Source organism: Electrona antarctica (assembly GCF_951216825.1).
Source record: "Electrona antarctica genome assembly, chromosome: 3".
In the NCBI taxonomy this organism is placed as follows: Eukaryota; Metazoa; Chordata; class Actinopteri; order Myctophiformes; family Myctophidae; genus Electrona; species Electrona antarctica.
Genome location: NC_136808.1, coordinates 25,817,327 through 25,836,399, shown reverse-complemented (window position 1 = coordinate 25,836,399; position 19,073 = coordinate 25,817,327). Strand labels below are relative to the sequence as shown.

At 44.0% G+C, this 19,073-nt stretch overlaps 1 protein-coding gene across 1 annotated transcript in view; it reads right to left on the bottom strand.

Moving 5' to 3' along the window:
* Positions 1–19,073, bottom strand: part of LOC306919717 (cingulin-like protein 1) — a 70,587-nt gene that overhangs the window by 27,124 nt on the left and 24,390 nt on the right. Inside the window, 2 exon segments of the mRNA XM_079496271.1 lie at positions 16,969–17,181; positions 17,631–17,772. Coding sequence (XP_079352397.1) covers positions 16,969–17,181; positions 17,631–17,772 — 355 coding nt within the window.

Genomic DNA, 19,073 nt, shown 5'->3' with positions numbered 1-19,073 from the left:
AGCCCGTGACAGGCGTGTGACTGTCACCCCCAGACTAGAAAGAGGGGAGCCCGTGACAGGCGTGTGACTGTCACCCCCAGACTAGAAAGAGGGGAGCCCGTGACAGGTGTGTGACTGTCACCCCCAGACTAGAAAGCGGGGAGCCCGTGACAGGCGTGTGACTGTCACCCCCAGACTAGAAAGAGGGGAGCCCGTGACAGGCGTGTGACTGTCACCCCCAGACTAGAAAGTGGAACAATGTGGCGCGATGGGAGAAATAAAAAAAGAAAATCAGAGACTTGTTATGACACGAAGACATTTTTTGTCACGCTCATCACTTTCTCGAGACCTCCATTGTTGGCCTCGTGGGAGAGAGAAAGAACACGGCGACCTCCTCCCGTTATTCAGACACATCATCATAACAAACCAGGGAGAAAAAAACAGGACAATACATCTCAAGCCTCGATTTAGCTTTTTTTTTTTTACTGAATGAGTGAATGGCTTCTTCTTGAACTAGGCTGGGAGCACACAAAGGCCGAAGTCACCAGCCATAGACGGAAGAGGTAGAGATGATTGGTCCCTAAACCCCAATTTATCCCTCCTGGAATGATCTGGACTTGCAGTCAACCCGAACCGGTGGATAGATTATTTTCTAGGTGACTGCTGGTCAGTCAGTCGCCCCCAACGGGCAACGACGCCAAGACATTCCCTCAATAGCCCCAATGCTGGTGCCTTCATTTAGCCCAAGGTCGATTCTAAAAACGTCTTCTAAATCCTGCCAGTTTTCTGAAAAAAACTTTGTCTATGTCAGTCGTTCTGAAACAATTTTATATCAAGGACCCCAAAAATGATATGAATATGTTGTTCCAGGGACCCCCCCAGAAGAAAAGATTTGAGTTAAAAACAATATGGCACTTTGTGCCGCGCTGTGAGCTTATATTGGCATAATATGTTAATATATTTATAATAAAACATATAGCACCACCATTACCCTTTTCATGTCGCACACCCCCTAGAAGGTGCTCGCGCACCACAAGGGGAGCACGCACCACAGTCTGGGAACCACTGGGCTAAATAGTTCCAAGTTCCCCTCTATGCGTTTGGGAAGTGTTTTTTAGGACAGTGCTGTGCATTTTCAGCTGGAGAAAACAAAAACTCTTTGGTGGACATCATCACACACACTGGGGCCTTATACTGTGAGTCTGGATTTGTGTGCTGAAGAAGGGCCAGTGTGCGTGCGTGCGTGCGTGCGTGCGTGCGTGCGTGCGTGCGTGCGTGCGTGCGTGCGTGCGTGCGTGCGTGCGTGCGTGCGTGCGTGGCACTGTATTGCACTCCTCTCCATGGCCCAGATTTATGAATAGGGGAGTTTTCTTTGGCTAAGCGTGTCACTGTGTGGAGTTCAGTTGTGCAACTTAGGGGTGAAGAAGAGAAAGATTATTCAAGGCAGACAGGAAGGAGGAGGAGGAGGGGAAAAAAAGAAGAAAGAAAGAAAGAAATGCAAGGAAGATGATGCAACTTGACAATAACCACAGTATAGAATACTAATCAGTGGCGATGACATGCATCCTGCAGACAAGACACGTTTCAGAACACTTCACACATGTTTGCTCAAAAACCAGAATATCGGGGAAGCGAAGAGGAATGCCAGACAACAGGTTTGAGCGGTTTCCTGTTCCGACACCAGCTAGCGTGAGGAATGCCCTGTATACCATGTGTACAGAGTACACACACTCCGATGCCTGTAGCTTCTTATCTTCCGCACCAATGTGGTTGAGATGCATAGACAGATGATCATTTAGACCCGAGGACGATGCTACAAATGTCTTCTAAATCATTTTTACAGACAGTTTTCTGAAACAAAACCCATGTTTCTATATCAGTGGTGCTCAAACTATTTCATGTCAAGGACCCCAAAAATTATATGTATTTGGCCGCCGACCCCAATCTGAAAATATGTTGTTCCAGGGACCCCCCCAGAAGCAAAGATTTGAGTTAAAAAATAATATAATATAAAATAATATATATTCCAAATTTGCGACACATTTTCACGATTTTTCAAAAATAGCAGACCTACAAGCTCGTAACGCGTAAGGGGCAAGATATAGGGCTGGGACTATTGGCCGAGTATATGTGAATGTGTCCCCTTGCCGAAAATATTGCCTCTCTACAAGCTCGCACGTGGTGAGGTGAGTGGTGACACGACCCATGGCGAGCTTGTAGACTTGGCTATTTTCAGCAGCACTGCGGCCGGCCACGTCATCCACGGACCGAGAATAACTCCAGGCCTTAGCGTTAAGAATGTGTCACTGGACATGGTAGTCAATGAATGTAGTAATTCATTGACAATGCAGTGGCTCAAATCGTGTTGGAATCCAAAGTCCATCCTTCCCCATGGCTGCTAAAAACCCACCCACTCTACCTCTCAGACGGTGGGATATGTGCTGGTCAACTAGCAGGGCTGTTACAACAACCAGCCTGCAGGGTGTTTCAACTGGCATGGTCGTTTCAGCTAGCCTGGGTATATTTTAACTGTAACCCATTAAGACCTGAGACCAGATTCTAATAAAATGTTTTCCAAATCCTGACAGTTTTCTGATAAACCCTATGTTTCTATGTCAGTGGTGCTCATGCCATGCCATGATGCGATGCCAGCTCAGCACTATAAGAGGCCAGTTGGACCAGTTTCTCCTCTGCCACCACAATGCCACCCTCATCATGCCTCAACTGGCCCGGGTCACAGCGGAGAGAGAGAGAGAGAGAGAGAGAGAGAGAGAGAGAGAGCGCTCCATGGAGACCGGCTGTGTTGTGTTTCACTGCTGATGGATTTGGTAAATGGATGCAATTAGTAGAGTGAACATTAGAGTAGAACAAACAAGAGTTTATTGTAGTAGTTTTCTTCTTCTTCTTCTTTCTGAGAGGTGCTAGCCCCTCCTATATTCAGCTATTAGTGTAGAATTTCGTCTTACACAAATTCAATTCCCATTGACAATGAATGGAGAATTTTATGTCATAGTGTCTGAGCAAATAGGCATAGTGTCTATTTTACGTCATGATGTGTATAAGAGCGCCCCTCACTTCACACGGGTGTGATTTTTGATAGAGCTTTTGTCTCCACACAACTCAATATTTGCCAATGAAAGGAGAAATTAGGTCAAATGTCCGCCAAATATGACCAACATTTTGTCCCCACACGTCTCAATATTTGCCATTGACGATGAAAGGAGAAATTAGTTCAAATGTCCGCCAAATAAAAATGTACGTCATGTAGACGAGCAAATCGGCTAACCAATCACATAAATTCAGTTGTTCATGAGATGATGCCCCCTCACTTCACACGGGTGGGATTTTTAACGTATACCTGGGGGTCCACCGGGGGTCTGACCTTGAGGGCTGTTACGGGGGGGGGGGGGGGGGGGGGTCCCGAGGATAATGAGGAACAGTCTAAACACAAAAACCCAGTTTTGTTTTTGCCATGGAAATGTTTAAGAAGAAGTGCTGGTGAGCATACTTGGTCCTGTTATGAGTGGTTAGAGTCAGCAGAGGTCATGGAATGGGGATAGGGGGAGGGGGCAAGGCATTCATAACAAATGGACCTGGAGTGTTTTCAAGTGAAGCCCCCCCAATACAACCCCCCCCCCCCTCACTCCCCTGCCTGTCCCACTTCCCACACTCATTGTAATGATCCATTTATAGATACATTACAAGGGGGTTCAGCCCTCCTATAGGGCGGCGCCATTTCTCTTTTTTTTGGTGTGAGTCTTGCACATAACTTCAGGCCAGGGCATTGTCGGGCACAACAAAATGTCATCATTGTCTGCACAACAAAATCCAGTGTGTTCATTTAACTCTGGAGGTGTAAACAATTGACTCTCACAGGTAAAGTTTTACTCTTCCAGAGTTCAAATGAACACTACTCTGTCTGGGGTTCAATGGGTGAATGCATCGCAAGGCAACACGCTGTCAGATTGTAAATCGACTATTTTCGACAAAGAGATTTGACGAAGAGGAGGGGAAAAAAGGAGGGCAAGTACAGGACCCTGGGGGTCCCTAGTAAACGAAACACATGTATATAGGGTTTAAGTGATTCAAATTCAAGTATAAGTGAAGTGAAGTATCTTATCTAACTATAAATGCACCATGTCTATATGTCTGTAGTACGTGTGTAATCCACGTAACAAATTCGACACACGCGTTCCACCCCACCACAGGGAGTGCAGTGCCCGGTGTCGACTCGGTTTGACACACGGTTGTCCAGAACTGCCACAAAAGGCCTCTGCCCGGGCTCTGGGCCGGGCCCCTGCCCAGGGTCCACATATGGACCTGGCCTGTTCTGACATCACAACACTCCATATGTGGGCATGCCTGACTCAGAACTCCATATACAGGAATAAAGGGACACAGAGGGACAGATACAGAAATCTCCATATATGGGCATAAAAGGGACACAGACAGATGGGTGGAACGGGTACTCTGACACGGGTACAACAGGTATTGGATCTCCATCTTCCATCGTTAGCGACTCGGTGCTCTACAGCCGGGCACCGGTTCAGTGAATAAAAAGGGGAAGGAACTGACAAAATGACTTCATGTCAGTTTATTAACAGAATATCATGTGGAGGTAAAAATGCTACAGTTACTTTAGTATTATGTATGCCTTGTTGTTGACTCTGTGCTCCATCATTGTGAGTGATGTGACTTCAAGGGGATTCTTGTGCACTCAAACTGTTTGACTAGCAGTTGTGCAACAGTACAGTTAACATTAACTAGTGTTGTGAAGTACTGTCGTGGACAACAGTACAGTGACGTTATCCCTCCGGTTGTGTGTGTGTGTGTGCGTGCGTGTGTTCGTGCGTGCGTGCGTGCGTGTGTTAGGGCTTTAGGCAAATAGTCGACTAGTAAATCCACTAGTTGACCTTGACCTTAAAATACAAATCGTTTTTTGTAGGCCTCAAGATCAGCTAGAATGCTAGATTATAGTCACCAATGTACACCGTTTTTAAATGTACAAATATTATAAAAAAAAAAAAAAAAGGTTAAGGTTATATATATATTTTTTTTTACATAATAGGTAGTTATGTAAAAACGACTAGGTCATTCAGACAACACAGCGTTGCCAGATCAGCTGACAGACATAAACACTGGAGTTCACCTGCAGTCTCTTGAACAAACAATAATCCAAACCCAGCATTATATCGTTGCTGTCGCTGGGCAGAAACCTCTTATCTCCATATTCTAACGTTTTGATTTGATTTGATTTAGAAAAGCAATTATTAAAAACATTATAATCAGCGATTCAAGGATTTCACAGGAAAGTCCAAAGACTTATTATTTCCACTGAGGTCCTCTCACATGGAACGGAACAATACTTTAAAAATACATCACAAATGTTTTCTTTTGTGTTTTTTCCCTCCTTGATCCTTCTACAGCTTCAAAGGTTCCAGATCCAGACGCTCGAAAACATGGCGCGAAGCGACGCATTCTGAGCTTGTAGATCTGCTACTTTTGCTATTTGTTTTGAATAATAACACCATAAACGTTCAAATGAATTGAACGTTAGCTGTTGATAATGATAAGCAGGATACATACAGGCATCCTGTTGTTTACAAGTGATTGCAACCAATAAAGAAATGTCAACTGCCTCTCTGTCACGCTGAACGCAATCTAATATAATTTTACAATCAATATTATGTATTGTTATCGTTCTTCAATCTAGGGAAGTCAAAGCTTTTCTCACTGAGCCTTTGAGGACACGGCTATATCTAACTAGTGGGGCGACATGATTTATGCATTGCTTTGCCATTTACTGTCGATATCATAAACAACAGCTACGATAAACGCGCACGAAAAGTTACTGCACAAACATAATGCCTGTATGTATACATCAATTATTGACCCTAGTAAAACAATTTGTATGAAGTGACAAAGGGTGAGAAAATAGCCGTGGCTGGATTCGAAGTGGAAATCAGGACGAGCTGAAAAGGCAGGATATCCCCTTGCAGCTGCAAAAACATGCTGACTGGGACTTCACGTGCACACATGGCACCGTGGTGTGGATTTCGTTGAAAAATGTTCGTCGACTACCACTGACGAAACTAACGGAAACTACCATGAAAACTAAGCTGTGATGACTAAAACTAAGACTAAATATATTCATTGACAATTTCATCAACAAAAAACTAAACTAGACTAACATTTTAGGAAGGGGACGAGTGGACAAGAGATCCAGTATAAGCCATTTTGCATGCACGTTGCATGCTGAAAATAGCTGATCTACAAGCTCACAACGAGTCACAGCGCGACGCGTTGTGAGCTTGTAGATCAGCTATTTTCAGCAAGCGTAAAATCGGTCATTACGACGGCATCAAGGCCCGCCAAAATACATTTTAGGCGACTAAATAAATTGTAGATTTAGTCAACTAAAATCTTATATCTAGTCGACTAAAACTCGACAATAAAACATTCCAGGTGACTAAAATGTGACTAAAACTAAATGAAAACTATTCAAGAGACTATATGAAAATTCAAATCAACACTGGGCCAATGAACAAATGATTAGCCAATAATAAATGACACAATCTATTCAGTATTCAAACCAAAAGGCTTTGGCACTTTGCTGAGAAATGTAAATAAGCATTACCCTTGTAACTGTGTTGTAAATGTTTTGTCCTCACATGACGTTAACAATGGGGCAGCAAAATGTAAATAGGCTATACTTAGTGCTGGGCAGGCTATGAGCTGCTTCAGGTCAATGGCATTGTGATGTAGTGGGTCTTTTTGAGCGCCAACAATGTTGCTTTTTTGTGACACTATAAAGTTTCTGAAAGCTTTAACTCATTTTGGACTGAGGCCGATTAAAAAAAAAGGCTTCTAAATCTTAACAGTTTTCTGAAAAACCTATGATTCTATATCGGTGGTGCTCAACCTTTTTCATGTCAAGGACCCCCAGAATTATCTGTATTTGGCTGCGCGGACCCCCATCTGAAAATATGTTGTTCCATGCAGAAGCAAAGATTTGAGTTAAAAACGTTTGCTGTGAAAAAGAATATATATTCAAAGATTTGCGCCACATTTTCACGATTTGTCAAAAAATAGCAGACCTACAAGCTCATAGCGCGCGGCACCGACGAGCTTGTAGATCTGCTATTTTTCAACAGCTGAAGTATAACATAATGTTTAAAACACCAAAAGGGGTTCCCGTCCTGAATGAAGTTGTGTTTCTTTTATTTGAGTAAAGCTTTTTGTTCACTATAGTCTGTGGCTTCACATTACATGAAAGAAAACTCGGTCTGAAAGACAGAACTTCATAAAGTCAGCTAAAAAAACCCATCAAGGTCATTCCCTGTAGCGTAGTAACTTATCAGTGTTCAACATTCATATCAGCTCTCTCTCTCTCTCTCTCTCTCTCTAACACACAAAACAGTTGTCCTACAGCGATATTTCTATTGGGGGAAACTTTTGGAACGTTAATGTGGTTAATCCATTTTGGGCAGGAACCCCTTTATTATGTTATACTTTAGCTATTGAAAAATAACAGATCTACAAGCTCGTAGCGCGGCACAGAGTGCTGTGCTACGAGCTTGTAGATCTGCTATATTTTGAAAAATCGTGAAAATGTGGCCCAAATCTTTGAATATACTGTATATTCTTTCAGAGCGAAGGTTTTTAACTCAAATCTTTGCTCCTGGGGGGGTCCCTGGAACAACATATTTTCAGATGGGGGTCGGTGGCCAATTACATATAATTTTGGGGGTCCTTGACATGAAAATGTTTGAGAACCACTGACAGAAACATAGGTTATTCAGAAAACTGTCAGGATTTAGAAGACATTTGTAGAATCATCCTCAGGTCTAAATGGGTTTAAAATGGTTGTTAAAGTAACAACCATTCCAGTCCCTCTCCGTCATAATATGCATAATATGACTCGACTTGTTTTGCCAGCAGGACTGCATGTTACAAATACAATAGAATGCCTCATAAAACCACACACACACACACACACACACACACACACACACACACACACACACACACACACACACACACACACACACACACACACACACACACACACACACACACACACACACACACACACACACACACACACACACACACACACACACACACACACACACACACACACACAATTATGGCACACACACACAGCGCCATCATAGAAGACCTGTGTGACAGTCTGACAGGAAAGGCTCACAATAGAAATTAAACTGTGACACTTGAGAAGCATTGGCATTTATCTCTCTCGTCGACACAGGCCAGTAATTAAACCAAGTCTTCTTGTCCTTAAGAGAATTTGAAAAGCAACACTCTTTTTAAAATGGAGTCCCAATATGCTATGCCAAGCTGGTGTTTAGGTTTATTAAAGTAATATAAAACCCTGTGCAATGAAATGCCAATCTTCATACATTATTTTCAATCAAATAAGAACGCATGCTCTGGATAATTATACAAATAAACGTCCCACAGTCAACATAATTGACTCCAAGAGATACAAGAAATTATTTGAGTAATGTTCCATTTATCCCATTAAGACTTGGAACACCTATAGAGGGAATGTGCATGCATAAAGTGACTTGCAAATCGAGTGGCAAAGTGAGTTTAAAAGGTTTTAATTGTTAATTGTTAATGCAATCAGATAGGACTCACAACAAGCTTGTAGATCTGCTATTTTCAGCAAGTGTAAAATCAGTCATTACGACGGCATCAAGGCCCACCAAAATACATTTTAGTCGACTAAATCTCCCCCCCCCCCCTCTTCCCAGTGGCCTGCTACATCAGCACCTTGCAGCCATGTTGCCAACAGTTTGCTATCATCAAACAGACAGGCTCGTGCGGGAGGGAAGGAGAGACTTTACGTTCAGAAGTGGCGGCCTGAGGGGAAGGCCTCTCTCTCTCTCTGCAAACTGCATAAACAAAAGGGCAGGGTACAACACCTTTTTTGTTGTTTTTCTTCTTTTTCGCTCTATGGTCATATAATTGGTCCTCAATAATGCTCATTACAAGAAGCACCATCTCTGTCTACTCACTCTTCTGTGTCTGGTTTGAGGACAGTTCAGAAACCTGCCTATATTATAGAGCGACCCGTTCATTTTCCTCATAGACTTTTCAAAAAGTATTTATTTAAAGACGTTTACGCTGCGGACAAAGCCAACTCGAGTCGTGACAAATCATGACAATAAACACAATGTTTCGGGCCAAACAAAGAATTAGAAAGAAGAAAAAAACGGCAGGTTTTTATTCTTTGTAATTATTTGTTTGGTCCAAAATATTGTGTTTGTTGTCATGATTTGTCACAACTCGAGTTGGCTTTGTACGACCACTAGGACGCTTATAAGGTCTTTAAATAAATACTTTTTGAAATGTCTATGGGAAAAATGCATTGGGAATTATTTCCTGGGCCTGGCGTCGTCATGAAAGGGGGCGGGACTGCGACGCTCTATACCAGCAGTGATATCATCTGTGTCTGGATTGAGGACAGTTCAGAAACCTGCCTATATGCCAGCAGTGACATCATCTGTGGAGATCATTCCAGGCTAATGGAAACTACAGCCGTTTTCTCTTCATGGACAAAGCCAGCATGCAGTGAAATAGAATCCATTGTCCTTTTATCAATCAATAAATAAAATGCAATAAAAAAGTTGGAAGATGTCGTTTGAACAATTCCCACCGATGACGTCACCGGGCAGGCACGTTTCAAACCGTCCACAGCCAATCATGTCCAGCCATGTTCCTTTAGATAGGTTATATCTGTCAAAAATAACAGATATAAGCACTCCTTTGTCCCTGCCTCGATTCGTGCAGTAAATGCTGCCAGTAACACGTAAATGATGTTGATATGTTGCTGATGATGACGATGTTGAAACAAGCACTTTATGCCGGCACTTTATATCCTAGCACTTTTTCCGAATGTAGCCTTTTTTTTTTTTATCTTTGATTCTATACTTGCACTAGATGCGCCCAGACCTCTGTTTATGCTATGGTGTCTCATGTCTGTTGTTGTCCTGTATTGTTTGTATTGTTTGTATGTTTTAAACCACTACTCTTGCTGTAAACCTAATTGCCCTTCTGGGACACTAATAAAGACCTTGAACCTTGAACCTTGTTCTTTCCCTGAGGCCTTGTGCGTTCGGAGGTACAGTCCAACGTTTTAAATATGCTGGATGAAAATCGGGCAGAAAAACTCTTATCTCCATATTTCTTTCTTTGGGAGGCGCTAGCCCCTCCTATATTCAGCTATTAGTGTAGATTCTTCATTAAATTCCCATTGACAATGAATGGAGAATTTACGTCGTACGTGTCTGAGCATTCGACATGTTACGTCATCACGATAAATGGTAAATGGTGCATTTATATAGCGCCTTTATCCAAGGCGCATTACATTCACCCATTCACACACACACATTCATACACCGATTGCGGCGGAAGCCATGCAAGGCACCAACCAGCACATCGGGAGCAACATGGCGTTCAGTGTCTTGCCCAAGGACACTTCGACATGTAGACAGGAGGAGCCGGGATTCGAACCGCCGACCCATTGGACGACCTGCTCTACCTCCTGAGCCAGTCGCCCCACAGTTGTACGACGATAAGAGCGCCCCTCACTTCACACGGGTGTCATTTCTTTTTAAGGATATTATTTCATCATACACGAGTGTCAAAAAAAGTAAGGAAAATAGAACATCTCTATACAAGCTCACTGAAATATGCTGTGGGGGTCAAGGAGATGCAACCTGAAAGCTGTGGCTGAGAGAAACCATCAGGCACGTTACTGAAGAGTAGAGCCAGACATACAACAGCAGGTCACCCACCCCTCACCTCACACAGCAAAGACATATTTAACATTTTCAAATTCCCTTTTTCCCTGGCTTTTAATGTGAACTGATTTTAACCTTTTTAGGCACTCCTGTACAGTATTATCCATGTCTCACGCTGGTTCTATATACCATGTTTTTATGCTTGATGTATTCTGTTTGAACTTTTATCTTGTGTTATGAAGCACTTTGGTCAACTCTGGTTGTGTTATAACGTGCTATATAAATAATGGTTGATTTGAATGATTTGAAAGAAACAGATCCAACCTCAACAAGCTCACAATGCGTCGCAGCGCGTTGTGAGCTTGTAGATCGGCTATTTTCAGCAAGTTACCAAGTTATTGATGCCATTACAACGGCATCAATGCCCGCCAAAATACATTTCCGTCGACTAAAACTACTTTTACTCGACTAAAACTACTTTTACTTGACTAAAACTAGACTAACACCAAGACATCTGGTGACTAAAATGTGACTAAAACTAAAAGGAAAACTATTCAAAAGACTATGACCTAAAACTAAAAATCTAAATTTGCTGCCAAAAACAACAGTGATTCTGCTATCATGGGGTGTGTTGCTGAGCTTCTCTCTCTGGGGGTGCACACTGCAACACATTCTCCTCCTGACTGACTGACTGACTGACTGACCCAGAACATTCCTGTTCCAACAAAACACTCTTCACTCTTCTACTCCTCACCGCCGCGTCCCGCGTCGCAACATTTCTCACATTCCAAAGAGAGATCACCTCCCTGTTCAAGAACCAAAAGAAGTTCAGATCCGAGTATACGACCCGAAATGTCAGCATGTTAAATTGTACAGCGTGTCAGCTACGATTTAATAAACCATTCAAATATGTTGCACACACACACACACACACACACACACACACACACACACACACACACACACACACACACACACACACACACACACACACACACACACACACACACACACACACACACACACACACACACACACAAGTAAGGCTTTTGTGAAACAAACTTTAGAACCCTTCATAGACAATTCCAGACAATTTCCAAGTCAATGACGCCTAATTTATGCTTCATCTATAGCCGATCTACAAGTGCACAATGCGTCGCAAGCTTGCGGCTCAGCTATTTCAGCACATTGTCACTGTCTTATAAATCAAGCTTTAAAGAGACAATGCGCTCTTCAATTAAAAGACACAAAAAACGGGCCTCCTGGTCCTTTCAGAGGGAACGGAGGTGCATCCCCTTTCAAACGGCACACTGACCCACTTTATTGAGCCACGACACAACCCAACCCCCGCCGCCATTATATTGTGTGAAACAAACTCATCATTCATTATCAACGGATGGCCACAATGACCCCTCCACTCTCCCGGAGCAGAGAAAGCAGAGGCACACAACAAGACAAACACGCCTCATTATCTTTAGCGATGACTTGAAACTAGCAATTAACTAGTTTACTAAATAATTTGGGGGGGGGGGGCGCTCCGGTTTCCAGCGTTCATTCCTGCTAAAACGGACCAGACAAGATAAGATCTCTATAAGCTCAGCTCAACTCAGCTGCAACTCGAAGTACGCGTATTTACAGAGCACATTTAACATGACGTCTCTGCCGGGCGGCGCCGGAGACCTCATGTGTCCAAAAAGTTTCAAAAAAAGCTTTTGGTCATTTCATTGTCTACTAAGTCTTACGTGAACACCCCCAGACAGTTTTTAAGTTACTCAATTCAGTATTTAGATATGATATTCATTTTAGCTGCCCCGCCTCCTTCCTATACAAAGCCATACTGTATGGAGCCTTGGCAGGGGGCCCTGTCCAGAGCCCGGGCAGAGGCCTTTTGTGGCGGATCTGGACAACCGTGGGTCCGACCGACTCAAACAGCCATAGTCAGCTTTGTGCAGAGTTTGGAAAAGCCCTCTGCTCTCAGGTGAAAATGAAAATGTGTGATGTCTCACTCTCATGCACGAGGACAACACAGCAGCAGCAGCAGCAGCAGTGTGAACTTCACCTGGGAGTTGCAAATAAAAAAACGAGCCTAAGATAAATACAATTCTATTATGTCCACAAAACAGAAAACAATGGAGGCATATTGGAACACGTGTTTGCAGAGAATTACATGGGTAAACCCCCCCCGATGACATGATGATGCTCCCCTGAGGGAGACAGACGTTCCTCTTGTTCTGCAAAAGGAAATGTCCTCATACAGACACTGTGCGTGTGTGCGTGCGTGCGTGCGTGTGTGCGGACCCCCAGTCCACCAAGCCTGAAGGAAAGTGAGCAACAAGGAACAACAACTTCCACTTGGGGAGAAAAACAGGAAGACGTGAGTCACACCCTGCATCTACTAAAACACACAACAACACAGCAGCAACCGTCGTCCTGTTCCCTACATAGACTAGATGCTATACATCATCTCTGTCGGACAGAAACCGCTCATTTCTTTCGTAAATGAATGCCCCTGTACTTGATCATACTGCAGCGTCACGCAAAAGCATCAAATCTACAAGCTAGAAATGCGGTGAGAAGGGACATGTTTTGAGCTCGTCGAATTCTGAAAAGTAACAGTTTTGAACATATACAGACGATATGTTGGGGCTGCAGCTATCAACTTTATAATCAACTACTTCGAGTTAGTCTGAATAACTACTCTCTCTCTCTCTCTCTCTCTCTCTCTCTCTGAGATAAGTACTAGCACACTTCATTGGATAAACATACTCTGCTGTGTTCCCATGAAAAGTGATGACTAGATAGATAAACTGTCACATAGCTGAGTCTTCTGTTTTCCTTTCTTGCATGCGTCTCTGTCCACTGGTTAGGCCGGCTGCTCAACTGTTTTAACATAAAAAGCTTCATTGTTCCTGACACACATTGGAACATATGAGACTCTTTTTGATACAGAGACAGTCAACTAACAGTTCAGGAGTGTGTGAATGTAGCTAGTTATAATGTTAGAGTCCACAGCAGTGAACCTTTCAAGCCTGTTTTCTCAACTCGCTGATTCTTTGCAAGACATTACTCTATAATAAGCCACATCTACAAAACTGGTGGGTCAAACTGAACAACCAATATGTCAATTTGAAGTTATGATTCCCTGCTTTCACATGACATGGGGGGAAAAAAAGTGTCAACTTTTTGGTCACATACCGAAAGTCAACCTCAGGTGGTATACAGTCTACTACAGTGTGTGCCTGTGCATATTATCTGTTGATTTGAACCATGTCATTTTAAACTGTAGATATGAGACTGTGCTAAGGCGTTGGTGGTATAGTGGTGAGCATAGCTTCCTTCCAAGTAGTTGGCCCCGGGTTCGATTCCCGGCCAACGCATTCCTTTTTTGTGGCCAGCCACCGTAGCTTAGTGGGAAGAGGAGCAGTGGCGTTTCCAGGAATTAGATTTTGGGCAGGCAAGATGTGTTAATTGTCGTCTCCCGCACAATCGTAGCACTAAAGGTTTTCAAAGAGTTATACCTGCCAGACGAGTAGGATACAAAGGCTGAAAGGCTGCATTTACATTCCAATGGGTGATTGAGGTGGATTTGGACAGGCGGACGCCTGCCCTCGCCTTATTGTAGATACGCCTCTGCAGAGGAGGCCGTCTGACATTCTGCCCAGTAATAATAATAATGAATTGCATTTTTATAGCGCTTTTCCAAGTGCTCAAAGCGCTTTACAATGGTTCATTCATTCATACATTGGGAGGTGAAGCGGCGAACAGTCGACGCCAGCGTCCTCACTTCCCACATTCACACACCAATGGTGGCAAGCTCACACCGACCAACTCATTGGAGGCAATGTAGGGTTCAGTGTCTTGCCCAAGGACACTTCCACATGTGGACAGGAGGAGGAGCCGGGATTCGAATCGCCAACCCAGGGATCATTGGACGACCTGCTCTACCTCCTGAGCCACAGCCGCCCTAAGTAGATGTGTCAAAGTGTCCCTGAGCAAAAGAACACTTAGATTTCTGCGCACGATGATAAACAAAACATATAATATCAATACCAGCAAAGGTACAGATGGATGTTTTTTTTATTTTTTTTTATTTTATTGGAATCTAAAGTTTCCGGCTGGAAAACATTTAGATTTTCTTTTTAAATAAATAAAATCTGCCTAACGATAATGTCACTGGTAGTCGGGGTTTCCAAACAGTAGCCCTCCTCTGAGACACAGAGTGAGTAGAAAGGAAAATAAAACAATATTATGAAGATATGAAAGAAAATGGGTGATGTCGTCCTTTAACCCATTCTGGGCGGGAACCCCTTTTGGTGTTTTAATCATTATGTTCTACTTTAGCTATTGAAAAATAGCAGATCTTGATCTGATCTGCTATTTTTGAAAAATCGGGAAAATGTGGCGCAAATCTTTGAATATAATTCTTTCATAGCGAAAGTTTATAACTCAAATCTTTGCTTCTGGGGGGAGTCCCCTGGAACAACATATTTGCAGATGGGGGTCGGAGGCCAATTACATATATTTTGTGGGGTCCTTGACATGAAAACGTTTGAGAACCACTGACAAGGCATTTGTAGAATCGGCCATCAGGTCTAAATGGGTCTAAATTAAACAGATACATATTGTGTATATGAGAAGTGGAACAGGGTGTGTCGTGTAGATCTACCAAAACTTCAATGATCTAGCTGGATGGACGATTGAGCAAGATATCTTGGCAACATGTGGTCCCAATTTGAGACTTATGATGCATGCCTCATCATACAAAATGTTTGACGAATTAAGCCACTTGAATGCTAAATATTTGCAGTTCAAGCATTTAGTTTTGGCTAACGACACCATTGTGCAAAAAAAAGAAGGAAAAGACTAGGCTTAGGCATCATCGTGGTGTCAGATTCCAAGATACTCATACTCATACTCCACGACCACAGGAGCTTGAAATAATGATGGGAGCTTGAGCGGTGGCTCAGGGGTAGAGTGGCTGGATGGTAACCGCAAGGTTGCCACTTGCCAGTTCGAACCCGGGCTCCCCCAGAGTTAGTGTTGAAGTGTCCTTGAGCAAGACACTGAACCAATTGCTCCTGATGTGCTGGTTGGTGCCTTGCATGGTTTCCTCCACCATCGGTGTATGAATGTGTGTGTGAATGGGTGAATGTAATGTAATCTATGTAAAGCGGCTTGGATAAAGGCACTATACAAATTTACATTTAGCAATAAGGACAAACATTTGAACGGCAGCATACATTGGCTTATCTTGCGTGCAGACATACCCAAAGACAAGTATGTGGCACAGACCTAAACAATTGCACTTCAAAGCAAAGGCGTTAAACTCCCATGCCAAACATGTGGCGAACGGACAGAACGCTGTTGTTATCGTTATCTCAGCAGCAGCCTCCTGCTTCCAGGGAAAGTTACTGGAACAGGGTGGTGGGAACATAGCGTGGAAACCTTGGATTTACAAATGCAAGCTTTTCCTCTTTTCCCCCCGCAAATTAATGTCCTACTCCATCGTACAAAATCTGAACCATAAAGCTCAGAAGGGAGCTCATAGCGTTCATAGCACAAATCAGCTATTTTCGATAGCATTTTAACTCTAATCTTTGCTTCTGGAGGTCCCCTGGCAACGAAAGTCGGAGGTTCGAAGACGATCAGATACCGTCGTAGTTCCGACCATAAACGATGCCGACTGTCGATCCGGCGGCATTACACCCATTACCCGCCGGGCAGCGGAAGGACAAGGGAAGAGAAGTGACAAAGAGGAGTCTTTCTTTCATCCATCCATCCATCCATCTTCAACCGCGATCCGTAGTCGGGTCGCGGGGGCAACAGTTCCACCAGAGTGCTCCAGACTTCCCTCTCCAGAGCAACATTAGTGACTTAATCCTGGGGGATCCCGAGACGTTCCAAGGCCAGTGAGTCGATGTGTTTTCTCCAACTGCGCCTTGGTCTGCCCCGGGGTCTCCTCCCAGTGGGACGTGCGTCGAGGACCTCCCTAGGGAGACGCCCGAGAGGCATCCTAACAAGATGCCCGAACCACCTAAGCTGGCTCCTTTCCAGGCGAAGGAGCAGCGGTTCTACTCAGAGTCTCTCTCGCGTGACTGAACTTCTCACCTTATCTCTAAGGGAGATGCCAGCCACCCGTCAAAGAAAAATCATTTTGGCCGCTTGTATTCGCAACCTTATTGTTTCGGTCATGACCCACACTTTCTTTGTTTGTTACCTGCTTGGCCTCCTCCAGAGCCGCGCGCAGCCGGCCCATCTCCGCCTCGTACTGCTCACGCAGCTTGTCCACCTCCTGGTCGTGCGTGGCCACCTCCTCCTTCAGCGCCCCCTTCAGGGCCGTCAGCTCCCTCTCGCGCCGCCTCAGCACCTCCTCCTGGTCCTCCTTGGCCATGAGCACCTCCTGCAGGTCCACCTTCATCTGGACCAGCTCCTATAGGGGGGGGAAGAGAGGGAGAGAGAGAGAGTACTGAATACTATAGACATCTGCACCAGCTCCTATATCATCATACGTCATCTCATGAACAACTGAATTAATGTGATTGGTTAGCCGATTTGCTCGTCTACATATGACGTAAATGTTCCCTTCATTGTCAATGGCATTTAATGTCATATTTGGCGGACATTTGACCAAATTTCTCCTTTCATTGTCAATGGAAAATATGAGACGTGTGCGGGGGGGACAAAAACTGTATATAGGAGGGGCTAGCGCCGCTCAAAAACGTATCAAAATCTTAAAATCTGTGTGGAGTTTGCATGTTCTCCCAATCCTGGTCTCTACTCTCTATACTGTGTTCGAGTCTTCACTGTAACTATCAATAAAGGCACAAAAAGCCCAAAAAATGAATTATTAAAAAATAAGAATGCTTGGAGCTTTTTTACCTCCATGATGGCCTCTTTCTCGCCGCCGTCACCGGCTGACTTCTTGGCAGCGTCCAGCTCGTCATGCATCTCCGACAGCTGGTCCTGCAGGTCCCTGATCTCCGTCTGGTACTGTTCCCTCTCCATCTTCACCTGGAAGAGCCTGGAGAGGAGAAGAGAAGAGCACACAACACAACACTCTGTCAGAAACCACCGGGAAGAGCCTGGAGAAGAGAAGAGAAGAGCACACAACACTCAGAAACCACCTGGAAGAGCCTGGAGAAGAGAAGAGAAGAGCACACAACACAACACTCTGTCAGAAACCACCTGGAAGAGCCTGGAGAAGAGAAGAGAAGAGCACACAACACAACACTCTGTCAGAAACCACCTGGAAGAGCCTGGAGAAGAGAAGAGAAGAGCACACAACACAACACTCAGAAACCACCTGGAAGAGCCTGGAGAAGAGAAGAGAAGAGCACACAACACAACACTCTGTCAGAAACCACCGGGAAGAGCCTGGAGAAGAGAAGAGAAGAGCACACAACACAACACTCTGTCAGAAACCACCGGGAAGAGCCTGGGAGAAGAGAAGAGAAGAGCACACAACACAACACTCAGAAACCACCTGGAAGAGCCTGGAGAAGAGAAGAGAAGAGCACACAACACTCAGAAACCACCTGGAAGAGCCTGGGAGAAGAGCACACGACCAAGGGGGGCTTCAGCCCCTGCCCTTTTACCTGTCTGTAAAACAACAGACCACGAATGCAGCATTTACTACATGGTGAAAGAAATGCAAATGCCCCTCCTTTCCATACCATACTGGAAGCGGAAGGCAGAATTCAGGAGAATTATTTTTTTTCCCGAAGTCTCCGATCCCCCGATCCGATCGAGACAACCCTACTGGTGATGTATGTACAGTATGATGACACATCAATGACTCAATGTTGTCAGTTACTGGGAAGTCGGATGTCAAGAACTTCCACAGAAAATGGAGTTTGAATTTCAAGGGAAAGTGAACTGGATTGACTGGTTGAGTCTAGGAAATATGCCCATGCGGCCTGATGAAGGCTGCATGGGCCCAAACGTTGCTGTTTCCCTGTTAATGTTTTTTCACTGCATTTGAAGACAGTGTGCGGGTGTTTGTTCTATGTCATTGTACAACAAATAGTGACAATAGCAGATCTACACATGCTCTACAACACGTCACATTGTGACACTTTGCTCTGGTATTTCCGTAAATCGTAAACGAAATTAATAAAAAGATTTTTTTTAAATATGTATCAAACATCCACTTAAATAATGTAATGTAAATCAGACATTCCACATTTTCCCCAATGGAAATGCATGCATTTCATTCAGTCTGACCAGAAGAGGACCATTCAAATTAACGTTCAGGACGGGAACCCCTTTTTGTGTTTTAAGCATTATGATATAGCTGTTGAAAAATAGCAGATCTACAAGCTT